General features: G+C 37.7%; 2 protein-coding genes across 6 annotated transcripts; one reads left to right on the top strand and one right to left on the bottom strand.

Annotated features, from left to right (window-relative positions):
- Positions 1–1,286: 1,286 nt before the first annotated feature.
- LOC126590027 (trifunctional UDP-glucose 4,6-dehydratase/UDP-4-keto-6-deoxy-D-glucose 3,5-epimerase/UDP-4-keto-L-rhamnose-reductase RHM1-like) lies at positions 1,287–4,693 on the top strand. Its single transcript, XM_050255502.1, has 3 exons — positions 1,287–1,454; positions 2,282–3,856; positions 3,946–4,693. Exons 2-3 carry the CDS (start codon positions 2,294–2,296, stop codon positions 4,387–4,389), a joined length of 2,007 nt encoding a protein of 668 aa, XP_050111459.1. The 5' UTR covers positions 1,287–1,454; positions 2,282–2,293; the 3' UTR covers positions 4,390–4,693.
- A 1,296-nt stretch (positions 4,694–5,989) lies between these two features.
- Positions 5,990–19,545, bottom strand: LOC126590025 (alpha,alpha-trehalose-phosphate synthase [UDP-forming] 1-like). 5 transcript variants are annotated; one of them, XM_050255499.1, is made up of 19 exons: positions 19,351–19,543; positions 18,146–18,318; positions 13,184–13,610; positions 12,874–12,971; positions 12,332–12,720; positions 11,539–11,653; positions 11,276–11,377; positions 10,585–10,735; positions 10,352–10,440; positions 9,659–9,707; positions 9,387–9,487; positions 8,925–9,112; positions 8,465–8,582; positions 7,749–7,925; positions 7,550–7,672; positions 7,377–7,464; positions 7,092–7,222; positions 6,895–6,993; positions 5,990–6,619 (listed from the first exon to the last, which is right to left on the bottom strand). In XM_050255499.1, the coding sequence occupies exons 3-19, from the start codon at positions 13,539–13,541 to the stop codon at positions 6,218–6,220; spliced, it is 2,778 nt and encodes a 925-aa protein (XP_050111456.1). In that variant the 5' UTR covers positions 13,542–13,610; positions 18,146–18,318; positions 19,351–19,543; the 3' UTR covers positions 5,990–6,217. The 5 variants fall into 5 exon arrangements, with proteins under 5 accessions (XP_050111456.1, XP_050111454.1, XP_050111457.1 ...); XM_050255497.1 differs by lacking the exon at positions 18,146–18,318; XM_050255500.1 differs by lacking the exons at positions 18,146–18,318; positions 19,351–19,543 and adding an exon at positions 17,761–17,916.
- Positions 19,546–20,069: the final 524 nt, after the last annotated feature.

Genomic DNA, 20,069 nt, shown 5'->3' with positions numbered 1-20,069 from the left:
TTGTTTGACAGCCAGAATATACTCTTGTGTGAACAGCTATTACATGAGAAAATTCGATATAAATCCAGTTTTATTAGCCACCATCAGTTATAGTCCACATTCATTTAATCAACAGTACTAATAATATAATCTTTTTGTCAAATCTTTACTTATAAATAAGAGATTTTAAAATCGATTCTCGCTAATTGCGAATTCAAATCAAATTATTATGACGTAAGATCTACATATATAATATCAAATATTAAAAAAAAATTAATATAACCTATCCAAATGCAACCTTAATATGGTCACAAGTAATCTCAATCTTATTTGTTCGCCTTTAATTAGGCATTAACCTTTTTGTGCTAGCATACCCAAAGATTTCAAATATCTTTTCCATCAAAATTGGAAGGAAAGAGGGAAAATAACAATAAAATCATGTCATGGTACGTTTATGATTGAAAAAACTTCAGTTTTCGACAACGGTTTTAGCGCATGTGCAATTGTGGTTAGTATTTTACCCGCTTTGAAATTTGAATTCTAGATTATTTCAAAATGTGGACGAAAAAAACACCAACGAAGCATGTCAAAAAATTTCAAATACCCTCATCTTGAAAATAAAACAAGAGTCAAGCGAACAAAAAAAATCTTATGATGAAAGATTATGGTAGTTTTAAACAACCGATTGACGCGTGAAAAACTGTCAGTAACATTCTACTTACATTAGTTGACGACAGTTAATAAAACCTTAGCGTAAAACACGCGTCGAAATTTGATTGGGTGTTGTCAAGAAGTTCACCTGGTAAGACTTGAAATTTGAATTCTAGATTATTTCAAAATGTGGACGAAAAAAACACCAACGAAGCATGTCAAAAAATTTCAAATACCCTCATCTTGAAAATAAAACAAGAGTCAAGCGAACAAAAACAATCTTATGATGAAAGATTATGGTAGTTTTAAACAACTGATTGACGCGTGAATAATTGTCAGTAACATTCTACTTACATTAGTTGACGACAGTTAATAAAACCTTTGCGTAAAACACGCGTCGAAATTTGATTGGGTGTTGTCAAGAAGTTCACCTGGTAAGACCAAAATATCCCATGATCTTGACGTCATAAGATCAAAATTCTGACTTGCAAACCAAAATTTGCGCCCAGCCTACCCCTACAAAAGAGGCGGGCCCGCAAAACGCGTGCCGTTGTAATTTGCTCAACCGTCGGAGGGCATTTCAGTCATTCGGTCTCTTATACGGCTCTCCTTAACTGTTTCTAAGATTTACAGAGGGCGTATATATACATACAGAGGCTCTGCACCCCCTTCCTTTCACAAATGAATCGGTGGCCATTTTTCTCTCTCTAATTTCTCTGCCTGAATCTCTCTCTCTCTCTCTCTCTCATCGCTTGCCTCCTGAGGCTTCGTCTCTGAATTTCTCTATCTGGGTTGGTCGATCTTGACCGAAGCTAAATCTTTAAGTAAGCTTATTACTATCTTTTCTGCAATTTTTTTTTTGTTACATTTCATGTGGCCAAAGTGTTGGATCATTGCTTTGGTTGTGATATTTGTGATTTGGGTACTTTTGAATCGTTGGATCTGTGATAAATATGTAGAATTTGAGTGTTGGGTTTGCTATTAAGCTTTGATTTACTAACATGGCATTGCTCAATTTTGATCCGGGATCTGTGAAACGAGAAATGGGTTGTCATGAATGGGGATGAGATTCTGATGTTTGCGTGTTTAGTCCAAATGGGTTGGATGATTTGATGTTTTCATTTGTTTCTGAATATGCATGATCTGAAATTTGATGTATCGGTTCTGTTAGATGTGATAGGATTCAGTGAATGTTTTTGTGATGTGTTGTGGTCTTGCTTCTGTTTGATACCGATTCGGGCATGTTTACTTGCTTGTAGGGGAAGGAAAAAACATAAAAGAAAAGTTAATCCTTAGTATATAATGAGGTGTTGGTAACTTTTTAAGATATTGATGAGTCCTTTCTAAGAAATTGGCTGTATACGGTGTACTTGATTTGGCAACTTTGCGCTTTTAATCACCAAATTAGAAACTTTATATGTAATTTTGGTAGCTCTGTTTTGTTATAAACTAAGGGGATCTGTCATTTGAATTATCTGTTTCCTATTGTTTACAGTGTCGTGATAATGTCGTTTTACCTAGGGTTAAGGGATAAATGGAAAGTTTGCTTTACATGTTCTTCTAGCTCCATTGTTGATTTTCAGTAGTTTATGTATTGGTATATTGTTTTAGCTTTGGTTCTCATTGTAGTTTTCTAATGTTTGATATTTAGACGTTTTCCAACATGGGTTCATACACCCCCAAGAACATCCTCATAACTGGGGCTGCTGGCTTCATCGCATCTCATGTTGCCAACCGGCTCATCCGCAGTTACCCTGGCTACAAGATTGTTGTGCTTGACAAGCTTGACTATTGTTCAAATCTGAAAAACCTCCTTCCCTCCAAATCATCACCCAATTTCAAGTTTGTTAAGGGGGACATTGCCAGTGCTGACCTTGTCAACTATCTCCTCATCACTGAGTCGATTGATACCATAATGCATTTTGCTGCCCAGACCCATGTCGACAACTCCTTTGGTAACAGCTTTGAGTTCACAAAGAACAACATCTATGGCACCCATGTTCTCCTAGAAGCATGCAAAGTTACTGGACAAATCAAGAGGTTCATCCATGTCAGCACAGATGAGGTCTATGGTGAGACTGATGAAGATGCTGTTGTGGGAAACCATGAAGCATCTCAACTTCTCCCAACAAATCCATACTCCGCAACAAAAGCGGGAGCGGAAATGCTTGTTATGGCATATGGCAGATCATATGGATTGCCTGTTATAACTACCCGTGGAAACAATGTCTATGGACCAAATCAATTTCCTGAAAAATTGATTCCGAAGTTCATTCTGTTGGCCATGCAAGGGAAGCCTCTGCCCATTCACGGGGATGGTTCTAACGTGAGAAGCTATCTATTTTGTGAGGATGTTGCTGAGGCTTTTGAGCTCATTCTTCACAAAGGAGAGATTGGACATGTGTACAATATTGGAACAAAGAGGGAAAGGAGAGTTATCGATGTGGCCAAAGATATATGCAGACTTTTCTCAATTGACCCGGAGACAAACATCAAGTTTGTTGAAAACAGACCTTTCAATGATCAGAGGTATTTCCTAGATGATGAGAAGCTGAAGATTTTGGGGTGGTCAGAGCGCACCCAGTGGCAAGATGGGTTGAAGAAGACTATAGAATGGTACACTCAGAATCCTAATTGGTGGGGTGATGTATCTGGGGCTCTGCTACCTCATCCTCGAATGCTGATGATGCCTGGTGGGATTGAGAGACTTTCGGAAGAGTCTGAAGAGGGCAAATCTGAATCTTTTGTCTCAAGTAATCCCCGAATGTTGGTTCCACCTTCCAAAGCCAGTGGCTCTCCTCGTAAGCCTCCCTATAAGTTCTTGATCTATGGTAGGACTGGTTGGATTGGGGGTGTACTTGGGAAGCTATGTGAAAAACAAGGGATTCCTTATGAATATGGAAAAGGGCGTCTTGAGGATGGCTCATCACTCTTGGCAGATATTCAGAATGTCAAGCCAACCCATGTGTTCAATGCTGCGGGTCTGACTGGTAGACCTAATGTTGATTGGTGCGAATCTCATAAGGCAGAAACAATTCGAGTCAATGTTGCTGGAACCTTGACCTTGGCAGATGTTTGCAGAGAGCATGGACTCCTGATGATGAACTATGCTACTGGGTGTATATTTGAATATGATGCTAAACATCCAGAAGGTTCAGGAATTGGGTTCAAGGAAGAGGACACACCCAATTTCCATGGTTCCTACTACTCAAAAACCAAGGCCATGGTACATTTCACTGAGAGTTCTTGGTTTTATGCTCTTTTCTTTATTCTTCCTCTTCTCAAGTCTTACGTTTGTCATTTATTTTTAATCAGGTTGAGGAGCTCTTGAAAGAATTCAACAACGTCTGCACTCTCAGAGTTCGGATGCCCATCTCATCTGACCTGAACAACCCTCGCAACTTCATTACCAAGATCTCTCGTTATAACAAAGTGGTAAACATTCCTAACAGCATGACCATCTTGGATGAGTTAATACCCATTTCTATTGAGATGGCAAAGCGGAACTTGAGGGGCATATGGAACTTCACAAACCCTGGTGTCGTAAGCCATAATGAGATCCTGGAGATGTACAAGCAATACATTGACCCAAAGTTCACATGGGCTAACTTCACACTCGAAGAGCAAGCCAAGGTTATAGTTGCAGCTCGAAGCAACAATGAAATGGATGCATCCAAGTTGAAGAAAGAGTTCCCCGAGTTGCTGCCAATCAAGGAGTCGCTGATCAAGTACGTCTTTGAACCAAACAAGAAGGTGTAAGCCAATTTCAGTTATAGAGCTCGGTAAAACCTCCGCCATCCATATTAGGTGATATATGCTTAGATTACCTCAGTTTAGTTCAATCAGTATCACTCATTATTCATTTTTAGCCATGCCATTATTTCTTGTATGCCTAGAGGGTGTTGGGTATAATTCTACTAAGTGTGCTTTCTGTGTTTTCATCCGTGTATCTTACTTTCCTTCGTGTTCCGTTTTACAAAAACTTTCCACAGATTCGGTTCCCGATAGGTATACTTATGTAAACTTGTTTTACATTCTGTTCAATGAAAGTTGTGGTGTTTAATTCTTTTGTTTTCAGCTTATATAAATGTGCGTGTGTGTGTGTACACTCGTTCATGCATTGCTTGAATTCAAAAGCCAAAAGCAATGAAATTCCAGGGAGAAATGGTGTTTAATTCTTTTGCTATGTTGCTCGCATCTTCCCTCTGCCCTCCCCCTCTCTTTCTCATCTTTTCTCGCCATGTCGTCACTCTCTCCCTCTCTCTCTCTCTTTCCTCTCTCCTTCACTCCTCTCTCTTATAAACCCAAACAAATTTGAGAAGCCCAAAGAAATCAGCACGGTCATCGCTGCAAGCGTCGTTCGATTCCGTCGCCAATCCGTTCAATTTCGCCGCGAGATCTGTTCGACTCTGCCTCTGTTGTTGCCATTGTCACGACTCACGATCTGGTGGTGGCTCAAAGTTGCCTCAGGAACGTTAGAAAGATTGTACATCTTTGGGAACTCTGCCGTTACAAGTTGGTTCTAAGGGGCAACTGTATTCGTGAGTTCTTAACAAATTTTGATTTCTGCACTCTTGTTTTCGGCTTTTGCATTCCTCTTGATTTGTACGTTGATTCTCTTTTGATTTATTTAATTTAATGATTACAAAGAAAGAAAAGATTACATAAAGCCATCTGGATTAGTGCACGACTAAAGAGCGGTGGGCTATGTTTTATCCCTCCAAGATATATGTCCCTACAAAACATATCTTTTAATGTGTAGTCTCGATTATTTTTGTTCATCTCCATGAATTATAGAACTATAGTACTTATAGTTTATTAGATTTAGAGGGGGAGAGAGAGAGATATGAAGTCCACGTGGGCCCCACAAAAAGCGTGTCGGAGGGCTGAATGCGACCCACTCAACTCGAGTGCTACAAGTAGGAGGCAGATTGTCTGCCCTCCTGTTTGGATGCCCTTCCCATCTCCTTCTATTTTGTGCAGTTACGGTTAAGCCACGTTAACATTTTATATTAATTTTTTTTATAGAAATAATAAGACAAAAAATAATAAGAATATAAAATGTTAACGTGGGTTAACCGTGATCGCATAAATAGGAGGGGAGGGGATGGAAAGAGCATCCAAACAGTAGGGCAGACAATCTGCCTCCCTACAAGTAACCAACCCTGCTTGTTGACTAGAACATAGCCTCTTGTCGACTAGGAATATAGCTTCCTTGTGAGAGACGGACTTTGCACATTTCCGAAGTAAAAATAACCTATCGCCCTTGGCTCGAGATGGCCTAAGGCGAAAAGGGGATGGCAAAATCACCCTCCAAATTTGATAGTGGAAATGACACATGCAAATAAGTGGAGACAAATGAAGCAAAAGAACTGCATATTTGAGTAAGGATATTACTTCGTGTGGTGTGTTTTTTTTTCTTCTTCCTCTTCCCAAGTCTTTGATTGTCACTGGTTTAGATGCTTTCAATACCTACTCTATCACTCAATCTAACACTTCAATTGAAGCATTAGAAATATCTACGATGTAATAGCACTCAGAAGCATATGAAGCTACACTTTCGAGAAATCTTAGAGCATTATATCTCTCAATCGGAAGATGAAACGCTTGCGGAAGATGCACCGGCCAGTTCCTTCAGAAACGAGACAACATCATCCGAGGACTGAAGTAGATAGCGAGCATTTGTGCGAGTCCGCCCCACAGAGCAAGAGTAGTAGTTCTCCTTCTTCAGATCAAGTACGTTCCACGAAATCTTTTCTGGAGATGGCCATCGTGGATTCGTGGTGTTATGATTTGCATTTTTCTTCTCAGAGTTTGGTAAAAGCCGTTGCGCCTTGCTCTGAGATGATTTTGACCCGCCTTTGATTGCCGGAGCCTTCAAAGAAGATCTTCTCTCGTTTGGTTTTAGTCCATCGGATATCTTGGTTCTTGGAAGACCAATCGGCTCAAACGGAAGATCTGGCTCGAAAAAGGTGTACACATCTTCATCCTGAAATGAAAATGAACAAACACTTGAATCAAATGTTCTCCATTTTCCGCAGTTGGAAGTTAGAGCATATAAACACTCTTTCCCATACCAGAAAAATATCATAAATCAACGAAAAACGAGGGTTTCGAGTCTTTAACATGATAGTATAGCATGCAATGAAGGATTAACCTCACATTCTGAGTTTTCCTCGTATCAGAAAGAAAGCTTTCAGAATATGACTCAAATAACTAGTTCAGAGACGAGCAAATGCATGACTTGCAGAGCAAGAAAGTTACCTTGCCAAGAAAATGTCCAATACACAGCACATAATCAATGGGGGACGTCATGGATTTACTGTGAACTATCTCTCCCAATATACGGTCAATTGCTGCACCCTGAACCGAAAGAGAATTGTCAGAAACAAAACAGTTGTTTGAAAAATATAAGCAAAATAATTTCAACTGTTTTCACAGGCAAAGCATCATAGTTTCACCTTTGTCACACCAACTGCTCGAACCTCAACAGACCGGCTACCTTGAACAACATCAACAGAGGCATTAGAAATCGGGCCAGTCCAGAGATGCTGCAGCATATCTCTTGCTTGAAGTCTTCCAAAATCAACATCTGCGGTTATGATAAGGTGAAAAGGAAACAGAAAAAAGTAGGAATTAGAGTAACCAAAGTTCACTTGTTCAAAAAACTTTCTCCAAGTGAAATTGGGTTCAACAAAACCGATTTCTTTTTCTGCTTAGATGGTTTGAAAAAAAAGAAGCTATACCTGCATATTTATAATTCCACACAAGGGAAGTTTCACGTTTATCAAAATGTGATCGTGGTGTTCTCTCTGTGAAATATTCAAAAACATGCTGAAAAAATAAAATCAGCATTATAAGTATGAAGGAACGAGGATACAACTAAACCGAATATTACTTGAATTCAAGACGCGAGCACCTTCACACTGTCAACCCATTCCATATTCAAATGTTCAGGCATTGTTGTCATCCATTCTCCCTTTGTAAGGCGTAAAAACATCCCGTTTTCAGCTGCCAACCACATATCAAGCTCCCCAAAGTTCTGTAAAAACACCTTAATTAAAAAAGGGATAAGATAAGGGTGGTAAGGAACTTAGATATGGAAATCGATGTTTTACATCATCTAAGACATATCTGTCACTCCCACTGATGACGACAATAGTTGTTGTCGGATCATTGGCGAGTGCTGACAAGGTTTCTTTCAATTCGGGGTGCAGTTTAAGTTCCATTTCTTTTATTTGATCACCTCGTCTCTCAGGTGTGTCCACCGGTTCAGTCAATGTCACGTTGAATCCCTGAGTTCTCATCACCAGAAAGCTCAGATGGATGAAAGAAAATGCCAACCAGATGCTAAAACCATAAAATCTTTTAACTGTGATGCCTAAACCATAAAATCCAAACTGGGCTTAGGAAGAAAATTCAGCTCTTTATGTCACCGAAGAATAGATAATAAAGAGTCTCACAATCGATGAGACAGCTGAATACTTCACTGTATTAAAATTGGTGAGAGACTTGATGTATTATTGGCTACTTAAAATGTCAAACACTTCAATGGAAGCAACCTTTATATGCTGCCAGTTTACTCAGCAAAGAAAGGCATGCTGCATAACCAAAACCTACAATTTGGGGAGTGAGATTTGGTGTGTACAAGTAGATCTGATTACCAATAAGACATTTCTAGAAACCTGAGCATTGCATCACACTTCCTATACTTGACCAAGAATACCATGAAAATCCGCTAAAATTTGAATACCATGTAGATACCTATGATAACGAAAGGTTTGATAGAGGTACATGAACATTACTTCTTAACTGGGACATTCCCATGACATACCAGTATGATCAATCGATTATTTGCTTGCAAATAACTTTGAATTGCGTCCTTGTTTGGAAGTGGTGGCGGCACCTGTCTGGTCCGTAATTGTGCCTCTACAACAGTATCGTTCAGTTCACTGAAAAATCGTGATATGAATGTCAAGTCTCAGTGCATAATCTATCTACACCACCTTTTAAAATACAAGCATGTCCTTCAGGATTTTTGTAAGGGTCAAGGTATCGGAAACTGCGTAGGCATATGTTTCCAATTTCAACTCAGAAAACATATTATTGCTAAATTTTTAGAGGTTTTACATTGTCCTCGAAAGCTTAAACTGTTAAGATGTGGAGGAAAACAAAATGTATGCCACGAATCGCCAAGAACCATGTTAAATTATGTTGGTTTACCATCGTTAGACATCGCAAAGAAATAATTTTGTGCTTCAAGAATTAAACACACGACACTCAAGCATGCATACCTTACAAAAGTTTCGGCCCATTCCTGTGCAGTGTGGGTTGTCACGTGTAAAAAATTATGCTTGTGTCGCTTCTCTCTTTCTTCAGAGGGCATATTCAATGCTTGAGCAATTGAATTGGCAACCTCTGTGATGTTCCACGGGTTCACTAGAATTGCTCCAGCACCTAAAGACTGTGCGGCACCAGCAAACTACACAAGGAACAGGAAGTGTCAAAGCAAGAAAAAGGACGAGGTAAAAAGATTACACTCGAGTTTACAGTTCTAAAGACCGAATATTAGATTGTCTTTTAAGATGATTCTGTATGCGTTTTTGAAATCAGATAAACTTTTCGTGTATCCGATTCCGATCCAAGCCATGTAACATGGCAGCTATAAAAACAGAATATAAGTTCATCAAATTGGTAGAAATGAGAATTTGAGTGAAGATGAAGCATAACAAAGCACGCAAATTTCTAGTTATTACCTCACTAAGAATAAGGACCCCTCTCTTTGCATCCTGGCATGCCACAAACTCATAACTGACAAGATTCATTCCGTCCCTCAGAGATGTGACAAGTGCTATATCTGGACAAATTGAAAACGAAACCAAACGGACACAAGGAGATTTTACTAGCTGAAAAGTTATATATACATTTTCTCAGATACTAGCTGAAAAGTTATGTCGAAAACTTATTTGCTCGCAAAAAATGGGTTAAAAGAAACAGGGAACCAGAGCCAGAGTATGTAGAATGGTACCAGTTACAGCATATAGTGCACACAACGCATGAAAGTCAAGAGAACGATCCTGTAGACAAAAAAAGAATTGGTTAGGAAGTATTCGTTCAAATCTCGAGCAAACTTGATATATGTAAGAAAAACAACTGCTATTGATAATGCGGAACTCTTTTTATTTCATCCTAGTGGCTCGGCTTTTCAAAAAAAGTATCTTCAAAATTTGAGAATCTCAATGAATCCTCTCCCAGACCCTGCGTAAAACGGGAGCCTTGTGCACTGGGTACGACCTTTTTATATATTTTGTTTACCCCACCCAATAAAGAATACTAAAGCGTTATCCCCCATACATGGTCTTACAATTTTGCAGAGACCTATGTTTTTGGTAAACAGTCGCCCGGGCCTAGTCACTGAGACCCCCTTTGTGAGGGGGCACCCCTTAATAAGGTGCTACAAAACTACTACACCTTATCGCATAGTGCTAAGCAGGAGATATATAATTCCACTGCAGATGAACTTTAACCAACTAATGACCCTTGTGGCATGAATCCAAGCATTTTCAAATTTAAATTATGTCTCCTAATATGCCATTATCATACAGAATGTTAATAAAGACAGACCAATAACGTCGCACATCAACATCCTTTGTATTAAATTCCACCGAGGCTCTTTCAATAACATGTTGTGGAATAGTTACTTAGAAAATCAAGGGCATACCAGGTGATGTATTGGGACAGCAGTCAAAGTTCCAAATCTTCCATTTATTCGGCCAACAATTTCATGAACCTGGCTTGTAAGTTTTTGATCTGTGAAAATGCAAGATAAGTAGTTTATACATCACCATCAAGATAAAACAAAGAAATGAAACGAATATATAGATCCTAGTTTATTCTAAATGCAACTAAGAGTACAAAAAACACTTGACAAAGCATCCTAAGGAGGGGGCATACACTCTGGAACATCCGTTCTTGTTGGCACCGCAATTTGCAGCAAAACCACTTTGTCACGCCAAGTTGGGTTTTCCTCAAGAAACTTTTCAAAAGCCAGTATCTTCTGAGGAATCCCTTTAATCATATCAAGGCGATCAACACCTAGCATTACCTGCAGTGTTAAAAAAACAGTCATAACTAGAGAAAAAAGCGGCATATATAGTAAAATAAGAAATTGAAAGATTTCGTTAAATTGTTCGTTTGGAAATTTCCCGAAAAAGCTAATCGTAGGTTCTTCTCTCCATCCGAACAATAGGGCCGTTATGCTCATTACTAAACTTGTTGAAGAGATGAAATATAACCAAGGTATATCTTTTTTATCAGAGGTTGAATCGATCATCAGAAGAAGAAATTTGGAAATTTCATTTGTTTTCTCACTGAAGACCCTAAACAAAAGACCAAAAAAAAAAAAAAGCTTCTAAGGCTTCTATTCCCAGCATCCTTTTCGAAAACGAACTCACTTGTGAAGTTCCTTGGAGTAATGATGCCAAATTAAAGAAGGTAACAGAAATAAACTTCTGTGTTTGAGTTGCAAGACTGAGCGTGCTACCTTTTAAAACTACCCATGTGTTTGGCAGATTTCACTAGACAGAGATAAAAGGCGGATTTGTCCATGTGTCTAGGATCATTGAAACAACAAAAGAACACTTACCTTTCGCCCAGCGAACCGTTCTTTCAATTCCTTAATGTGTTCTTGTACTTGAGGAACATCAAGTGCACGTATGAAGCGGTCTGAATCTATTCCAATAGGAAACTGAAATTAAAACGTGCAAGTACAGCTAGAATTAGATTCCAATGTGCGTATATCACTCAATTTGTTAAACGCTAAACGTTGTATAAAAAGATACTAGAACCTTAAAAGATAGAATACCAAAAAACAAGAAAAGAACAGGTAATAATTGAACAGATACAGACCGCAGCCACTCGAGTAAGCCTTCCTTGATCCTCAACTCCTTCAGGTGTGCCCTCAAGTCCAAGAATGCGAGTGCAAGCACTAACAAAGTGTCGTGCATAGTCGTAAGTGTGAAAACTGAAAAAACAAGACAATAAGTCACGGAACTTTCTAGTTGCTATGCATATTAGGTTTTTGTGCATGAAATCACTTCACACAACATCTCAAAGTACCAATAGAAATTCGAAGAATTTATAGTTAACTAAAGCTGTCAACACTATTCCATTCCTAGTAATTTGATACCCCATTATTGCCTCCTCCTTGTGCTAATTGAGATTGAATTATGCTTTACCGATTAGATATTCTACTGTTTTATGGTTATTAAGGATGATTGTAGCATAATTCAAAAGAGGAATGAAGGCAATGTTCAGAACACGTTATTTCTACATAAATGGGGTCTTCTATTTCTGAAATTTCTATACCATGTGAAATACAATAAGCCATATCATGCCTCATGCCAGCAAACGAATGCAGTTGAAGATAGCTTAGCACAAAAGAAACAGAATATCACGGCTAGACCTAAATATTATGCATCGCGGATGAAAGCCAGATAGTTTTAAGCATTTGAGGAATATAACAAGATGTCATTAGTTTTTGCAACATGAAATACTTTCTCAATGATAGATGCAAAAACAACCAAGCTTGATAGATTCAAAAGATATGCCAAATGTCTAGTAACAGCATTTCTCAATTATCATCAGCAAAGTAAACTGCAAAGAAAATTAATTACTGGTGCAGAATGTAAGGAATAATTACCCAACTAAATCAGCTGCAAGAACTGAACGGAGTAGTTCTGATCGTGATGGCAACGTCCTATGGATTTCAGAAGAAGGAAAAGGGGTGTGGAGAAACCAACCAACTTTTATTTTACTATTGTAATCCTTCAAGCATTTTGGAAGAAACATAAGATGGTAATCATGGACCCAAACTACATCACCCTCTTCGTAGTGCTCATTAACCACGTCGGCAAACATTTGATTTGCCTTCTTATATGCAGCAAACTGTGACTGGAAACTCCGGGTGGTGGCAAGTCGGTCTTCTTGTGGAAGTCCAAGGTAATGGAAAAGGGGCCACAAAATATTATTGCAATAGCCATTGTAATATTGATGAACAATCTCCTCGTCAAGAAAAACTGGGATACATCTCTGTAAGGAACAAAACAACCATCTTAAAATTTCATGGACATTTACACTGGAATGTGTTGTATACATAAGCAAGAGTGAAAATGAGCTGAACCAATGTCTATGAATGACGGAAAATTTCAGTTTTAAAAGAAATCCAGGTACAGAAATTTGGACCTTCTCAGCGAGAGCTCTAGTAAGTGCCTTCTGTCCAATTTCATCCGGCACATTTACCCCGGCCCAACCAATCCACCTTGCCTCAAACTCCTTTATACCTGCAGAAAAAATAAAAAACCATCCAGTACAAATTAGGTTCATCTTTGCAGGTTAATTACCAAATCATAATCAAAATGAAAGGGATATCATCACTGATGAAAATCTTGTCCCCTTTATGAAAATGATAGACACGGGACTTCGATAAAGGAACAAAGATGTTAAACCGGTCATCAGTATTTATTATTTAAAGAAGAGTTAAAACACCACATACCCAAAAGTGCAGTGACCAGACCCCCTGCACTCATCTCCAGAGACCATGAATCTTCGCCTCTCCTAATTGCAGAGACCGGTAACCTGTTAGCCACAACCAACAGTCGTTGCCTGCTAGGCCTCCGCTCTTGCTTTTCGCATCCCTCATTAAGCGCCCTTGCAGCTGCAGCCCCTTCCAAGAATTGTTCAATATAGGCGGCTTTTGAGTTTTCATCTTCTCTTAACTGCAACTCAGGCTCAAATGGTTCATTCAAGTTCAAGCCCCTGTTATTTTTCCTTAGCTCCCTTTCTCTCAAGAGCCGTTCAACTCGATTTGGTGGGATGTGGTCCGAATTACTGTTGTACTTGTTCCCAGGCATACGCTCTCTCTATTAGTGAACCCTCCCTTCTAACTTTATTAACACAAGTTATCCTCGGACAACTGTGTCCTACATTCCGTTTAAAGCAAACAAAGTCATCAAAACATCGCCACAGGCCGCAAAAAATCATAACACACTCGGTCTGAATATAACAAGGCCATCTCTACAACAGTACATGATAATCTTGGCACACAAACAAAAGTGACAGCAGGCTTTTTACCAAAAATAAAAAATAAAAAATAAAAAAAAGTGACATCAGGCTTACTGGAATATTAAATAAAATCATGCCAAGAACATGATCCACAGACAAAAAATGGGGTCTACCGCTATCTCGTGGTCTTTTAAAGTAGCAATTTAAAAACTCACATTCATAAAATCGACATGAAAAAGGTTAAAAGCATAAAGGCAAAAGAGTAAAAAATGGCAGTAACAGGAGATGACAGAGAGAATAAACCCCACGGCTCTCGGCTAGTGGCGGAGTTCTCTGGTTTTCTCAGCCAAAAATTATGAACATCATACAGATGAAACAACAACAGACACCGAAATAGGAAAAAATAACTGAGAAAGCATTATCATATACTGTTTCGATTAGCATACTTAATCCTGCCCGGAGAGTTCAGAACCAGCACAAACAAAACAAGAGTCAAATAAATAATAAATGATAAATATTAAAACTAACAATTCTTGAATTCTCTCTAGAAACCCACCTCTCCCTTTGAGTTCGAGTCAAATATGCCTTTGGAGATGGATGTCAACTAAAACACAGTCACTGGTTTTGAGAGGGAGAGGGGGGGGGGGGAGAGAGAGAGAGAGAGAGAGAGAGAGGAAGAGAGAGATGGTAATCTCCAAAATCTGAAAACGTAGTGAGAGAAAAAACGAAGTTGCAACAAAATCCTCATGTAAGCGTTATAAGGTACTGAAATCCTTACAGCCATGCAGGAGATATCAATCATTATGTCGTAAACAGAAAAATTTATACCCAAACAGAAATACTTTGCTTAGTGGTTTATACAAATCTGCTGTATTAGCAACTAATTAATTGAAAATCTGAAAGTTTTTATTTCATTTTTTCTTTGGGAGTGAAATATGAAGATAATTTCTGCCGCTTACATAATTCTACATTTTTTTTTAAATAAAAACATTTATGCGTCAGATTGTCCTCTCCTTCTCGAAGACCTTCGGAAATTGAGAGTACTATGTCAACCAATGCATATAGTGGAAAGAAATATCTTCTCACTCGATATTTATCCCATCCAGAACAAAAGTTTGAACAATTTGTTGCTAAAGACCAACCGAAAAACAACTGGAACTCACTTCATTGCATGTCTTTTTTGTTACGTCATTTTCTTTTTGTGATTTATACATGTGAACCGAAGATGCTATGATTAGAAAATGCGATTATGAGGCAAAACCTTAAGATAAAAGGAGTGGAGGAAAATCTAGAAAGACATGAAAGAAACTTTTAAGAAATTAAGGACATGGAGTACTTTTTTTTTTTTTTCTTAAAAGGACATGGAGTACTTGAAGCGGAAGACTTAGCGTAAAACCGAACACAGTGTCGTTATAAAATTCATACAGCCTACACCACTCAGTAAGATAAGCATTGTTGTTGTTTTTTTATTTTCTTTTTGTTAGATCACTTTCCACGTTAACACGTGATTTTGTTCAACAAATAGAAAAAAACACTTGATTGTTTTTTCTTTCGTTTTATTTTAAACTTAACAAATTAAATTAGCACAAGCACACAACACGCATCTTAAGAATATATCTCATGTTTTAAAAATATAAAAATTTAATTCTCCTATTTTTTATTAATTAATGGTTTAGTCCTAAAAAACTTCAAGAATTTTGGGATTCTATCTACATATTACCTAAGAATTTTTAATTTCAAAACATTTACCAGTTGAATGTGTAAATGGAATCCACAAGTCAAATGTTGAGTAAAGATGGTAGTTAGCATTCTATGCATAGCAATGTAACAGCTAACCTATTTAGATTTAATAGTTTTTTTTAGCTCGTCTAGTCTCAGTTAACTAAGTAATCATCCATCAATGATTGTTAACCTACTTTATTAGTAAGACAACAACAAACATTGACAAGAGTGACAAAGCACATCAACCAAATTGTTGCTACATGGTAGCGACATGACCAACACCCTAGAATACTGGACGACGCACATTTGGGCTTTACAAAATGTTAGGGCTGTCGCAAGTTGAAGTGTAGCTGATTTCTGGCCGATGATTTATGCAAATTAAGTACACCACTAAAATGCCGCTATAGCTAAATGAATCATGTCCTAGAATCTTGGACGACACATATTTGACCTTCATAAAACGCATAGTTGGTTTCTAATTGTAATCTCTGCAAAATACATCACTACAAAGTTGCTTTAGGGACATGACCTGCGTCATAAAATAGTGGACGACACACTTTTGGGCTTCAAAAATGTGTACAGGCAATCGTACATGGACTCGTGGCTGATTTCTAGCCGGTGATATGGGCATACCATATCACTAAATTGTTACTATAGCAACATGACTCACATCCTAGAATACTGAATGACATACGTTTTGGCTTCAAGGAATGTTTGGAGCGGTCGTACGCGGTTGTGCGTGGAATCGTGACTTAATACGAAAGGAAAACAAAATTATTTCTAATATAAGGATTCCTTCAATATTTTCTAGCGATTTTGATCCTATATATCTATAAATTGACTTCGATTTTCAAAGATTTATAGGGAAACAACTTGTGAAAATGGGAGTTTCTATATATTTTCTTCTTATAAGGAAAGATCAAAGCAAGCCACATAATCACATTTTTTTTATTAATTACATATCTGATAAACATAATTTAATCAACTTATGTGATTAGATTCATTAGAAGCAATAGTTTTTTGTCTCTGACAAGGACAAACAGCAGACAAACATTGACGAAAACAAAATTTTTGACTGAAGCGTCAACTGCTAATTGATGGACTTTCCATCACTACAATGTGACCACAACACGCTCCATCTGACTAGGTTGTTTGACATGTCGGTAACGCAGCTTGCTCTCCACGCATTAAGTTCAAATTATTCTGCCTACACAGGGAGCAGTTTCATGTCCTCACACTCTTTTTCTATTTTATACACCCGGTTTAAAACTGTTTTTAACTTTATCTTTTTTATAAGACGAGAAATAAATAAGAGTGTACAGTTTAAAAAAACAGTGTGCGAAAATCATTTTCTTCTAATAAATTAGTAAGGTAAGGAAGCTAGAACATGCAAACATGTGATTCATTCATTTGGTTCTTAGATTATAAAGCCAAAAAGGGCGTGGCTGCGCATAAAGTTCAGGGACAGAATCATTGAGGACCAAAGAATAAAACACTAATTAAGCATCCATTCAGGAATGAGAATCCTTTTCGGATTCTCTTTGTGAGGATCCCAGAGATTCTTTAATCGTGTCCATTCATCGTACATTATACGGTCAAAAATCATTTTAAAATTTTTATTTAGTATTGAACACAAATAGTAAATGACGAAACTTAATTACACGATTTATGATGAATGGATACCATTAAAGGATCATCTGGATCCTCACAAAGTGGATCCGGAGAGGAACCTTATTCCCCATTTAGGTCGAAATTCTTAGCAGGGCCATCATTTCATCCACAGACAAGTCGAACATTGACTAAACACGATGAAATATAAAGCAGCGACAATGCTTACGACGACAAGTTTTATTTACTAAACCAAGAAGAAGCATCAAACACTTTCGTATTCAAGTATAATGATTTGTTAAGCATTTAATTAGGACTAATTAAGCACCGACAATGACAAGGTATCAATTCTTCTTTTCATATAGCTTTGGAGTCCCTACTAGCAGGGACCAAATGTCCGAAAACACCATAATCAGGCCAAGTCTAGAGGCAAAAACTATATCAAGACGCCACTCGGATAAGAAGAAACAGTTAATTAGTTTCTATAATCACTTCCTAATAAAGAATCGATCGTTTACAATCTGCAATTAATCTAGGTAAAAGTAAGGACCTCTCTAACGTTCGGAAGGGACTATTGGACCTTAAACAACCAGAAAAACTTGAACATTCCAACAATGGTTCAAAAGAAGCAAATTTCTGATTTATCCAGCAATCAAAGTGGCATATAAAATAAGGTAATTAAACATGAATACAAAAACACAGGCACTGGAAATCTGAGAGGAAAAAGAAAAGGCTAACCTTCATTGACTAGTTGGAAAAAGAGAAAAAAAAACCTTTTTTCATGGAACAAATTACGCCACAGAACTTTTTAAGTATCTTCTTCTCAGAGTATCTTTTGAGTGATGATAAAGATTTTCTGGTCCTCTCTCCTCTCTGGCTTTTTGCTTATCGAAAAGCAAAGGAAAAAGGAAAATGGGGTGACAAACAACCACAAACATGTGACGAAATGGAAGGAAGCGGCCAATGAAATTGTAAGTAAGTCATATGATGTGCATGCAACGCTCAGTGTGTTGTTTTCTTCTCTGCTACAGCAAGCCAAATGGAAAACAACAACTTATATGACACACAATTGACGTCCTGTGATAACATATCACATAATGAGAACATGCAAACAAAAACTTACACATAAATCAAGTACATGTGGACGCCACTGTGACGGTGTGTTCCGTTTGATATAAGTCATGCATTCTCCAAGTGGAATTGGTAATATTGCTTTGCTTTGCTTTGATGTGCTCAGGTCAGATAAGGGGAGGGATTCTTTTACCTTCTATGGTGCAAAGCTCTTGGAACACTCACCTAGTCAGAGAATATGCAGAGCTAAACTTAAATTTGTCACACATGCAAACATAAAGCTTTGGCACACAGAGTTGTGTGGCCCCCAGTTTGATGCAATATCCTGAATTTTGGACCAAATTAACCATCCAATTTCATCCAGTCTAAGCAAGCAAGTTCTTTTGGTTTTGGGTTTGGACAGTAAAAAGGGCACACATCATGGGCCAATTTTAGTGGAATCACATCAAGGGCTGTTAAAAAATTGAAATTCTAATGTGCCGTAGGGTTGAAAACAAACAAAACTTTTTATTGTCAAGTTGCTTAGATGAGTATGTCTCTTATGTACTTAAATTCGAAAGTTTTATTCCTAACTTAAATTAATTACAGTGTGACGAATAAAAAAAATGATACTGCATTTCAAACAGCAAAAAGAAATGGGAAAATAACTCATCGAAATTTGAACGGGAAACATTTCAGATTACATCTGAAGGTTAGAATTCTTGTAACATAAGAAACTTGACATTGTGAAAACTACCACTAGCTGGAAACCTGAAGCTTCCTATACCCTAATCTTTTTGTGAATTACAATTTCATCCTATGTGTATTCCAGTGGACAAATCAAGTTCAATACTTTTGTAACCTGACCAAGCAATCCAAAAACATAAAACTAATGAGTGATTAGAATAGCTAAGGGCTAAAGCTAATGAAGTTAGTAAGAACCTAGTCAATCACTTGACAGAAAGTCTAACGAAATTTAAAAGTAATAGATATGAAAAAAATGTCTAGTAAAAGAGTTTTGCTAAACTTGAGGATAGTAAGTAAAAATAACCCACGTTTATTGACAAATAAAATGAAATTGCTCCTAAAATTATTACATTGCCTAAAAAGATTCGCAATAAACTGAAATAAATATATGTTATGATTTCTTGAAACGCTTAATCCAGACTTAACTCGCAAGAATCAGTACAACTATGACAGCAATCGGATTCGATGCAGTTGCCAACACTCAATCAAGCAAAACGAAAGATAGTTTGCATTCAGAAAGAAAGAGCTAACCGATTCGTTCGAAAATCGACTCGAGCTTCCAACGAGCACTGAGAGCTCCTCCGTCGTCCGATTGCGAGAGAGGGAGAGAGAGAGAGAGAGAGAGAGAGATGGAATGTGCTATGGAGAAGTGAGAGAGGGGCAATGTAGTAGGAGGAAATATCTGGGAAGTAATGCGAGCGAGAGAGAGGAGAGAGAGTAATTGGGAGACAGTGGTAGCGTCGTCAGAAAGGCTTTTATGGCGGGAGAGAGAGAGAGAGAGAGAGAGAGAGAGAGAGGAGGGGCTACCAATCATTTGGAGGGAATTTGTTCCCCTTTAGTTTATTTTTGAATCTTTTTTTTTTTCTTTCTGGATAAAGAGAAGAAATAAAGAAAAAAAAAGGCGATGTTGTTTTATTTTGTGGAATTGGATTATGACAACGCATGAACAAAATCTATAGCAAGAAAAAGTAAAAATTTTCAATTGTTGTAAATAGTAGGTATGCTTGTCCACATGTGTATAGTAATGTGTATAGTAAATGCTCACATGCATATAGTAAGTCTTTCATTATGTTGTTTGTGATTTGCTTCTATAAAAGTAAGTCGTATGGAACACAACAATGAGTTTGGGAGATGAATGTGAGAGGTTCATGGGAGAGATAGAAGGAAGAAAGGAAGAGAGAAAAGAGAGGAAGAGGAGAGGAGATAATAGAGTGAGTTATCTTAGTACTCTTATTATTTCAGATTATAAT

Source organism: Malus sylvestris, chromosome 11, assembly GCF_916048215.2.
Source record: "Malus sylvestris chromosome 11, drMalSylv7.2, whole genome shotgun sequence".
Lineage (NCBI taxonomy): Eukaryota > Viridiplantae > Streptophyta > Magnoliopsida > Rosales > Rosaceae > Malus > Malus sylvestris.
This window is presented reverse-complemented; position numbering and strand designations above follow the sequence as displayed.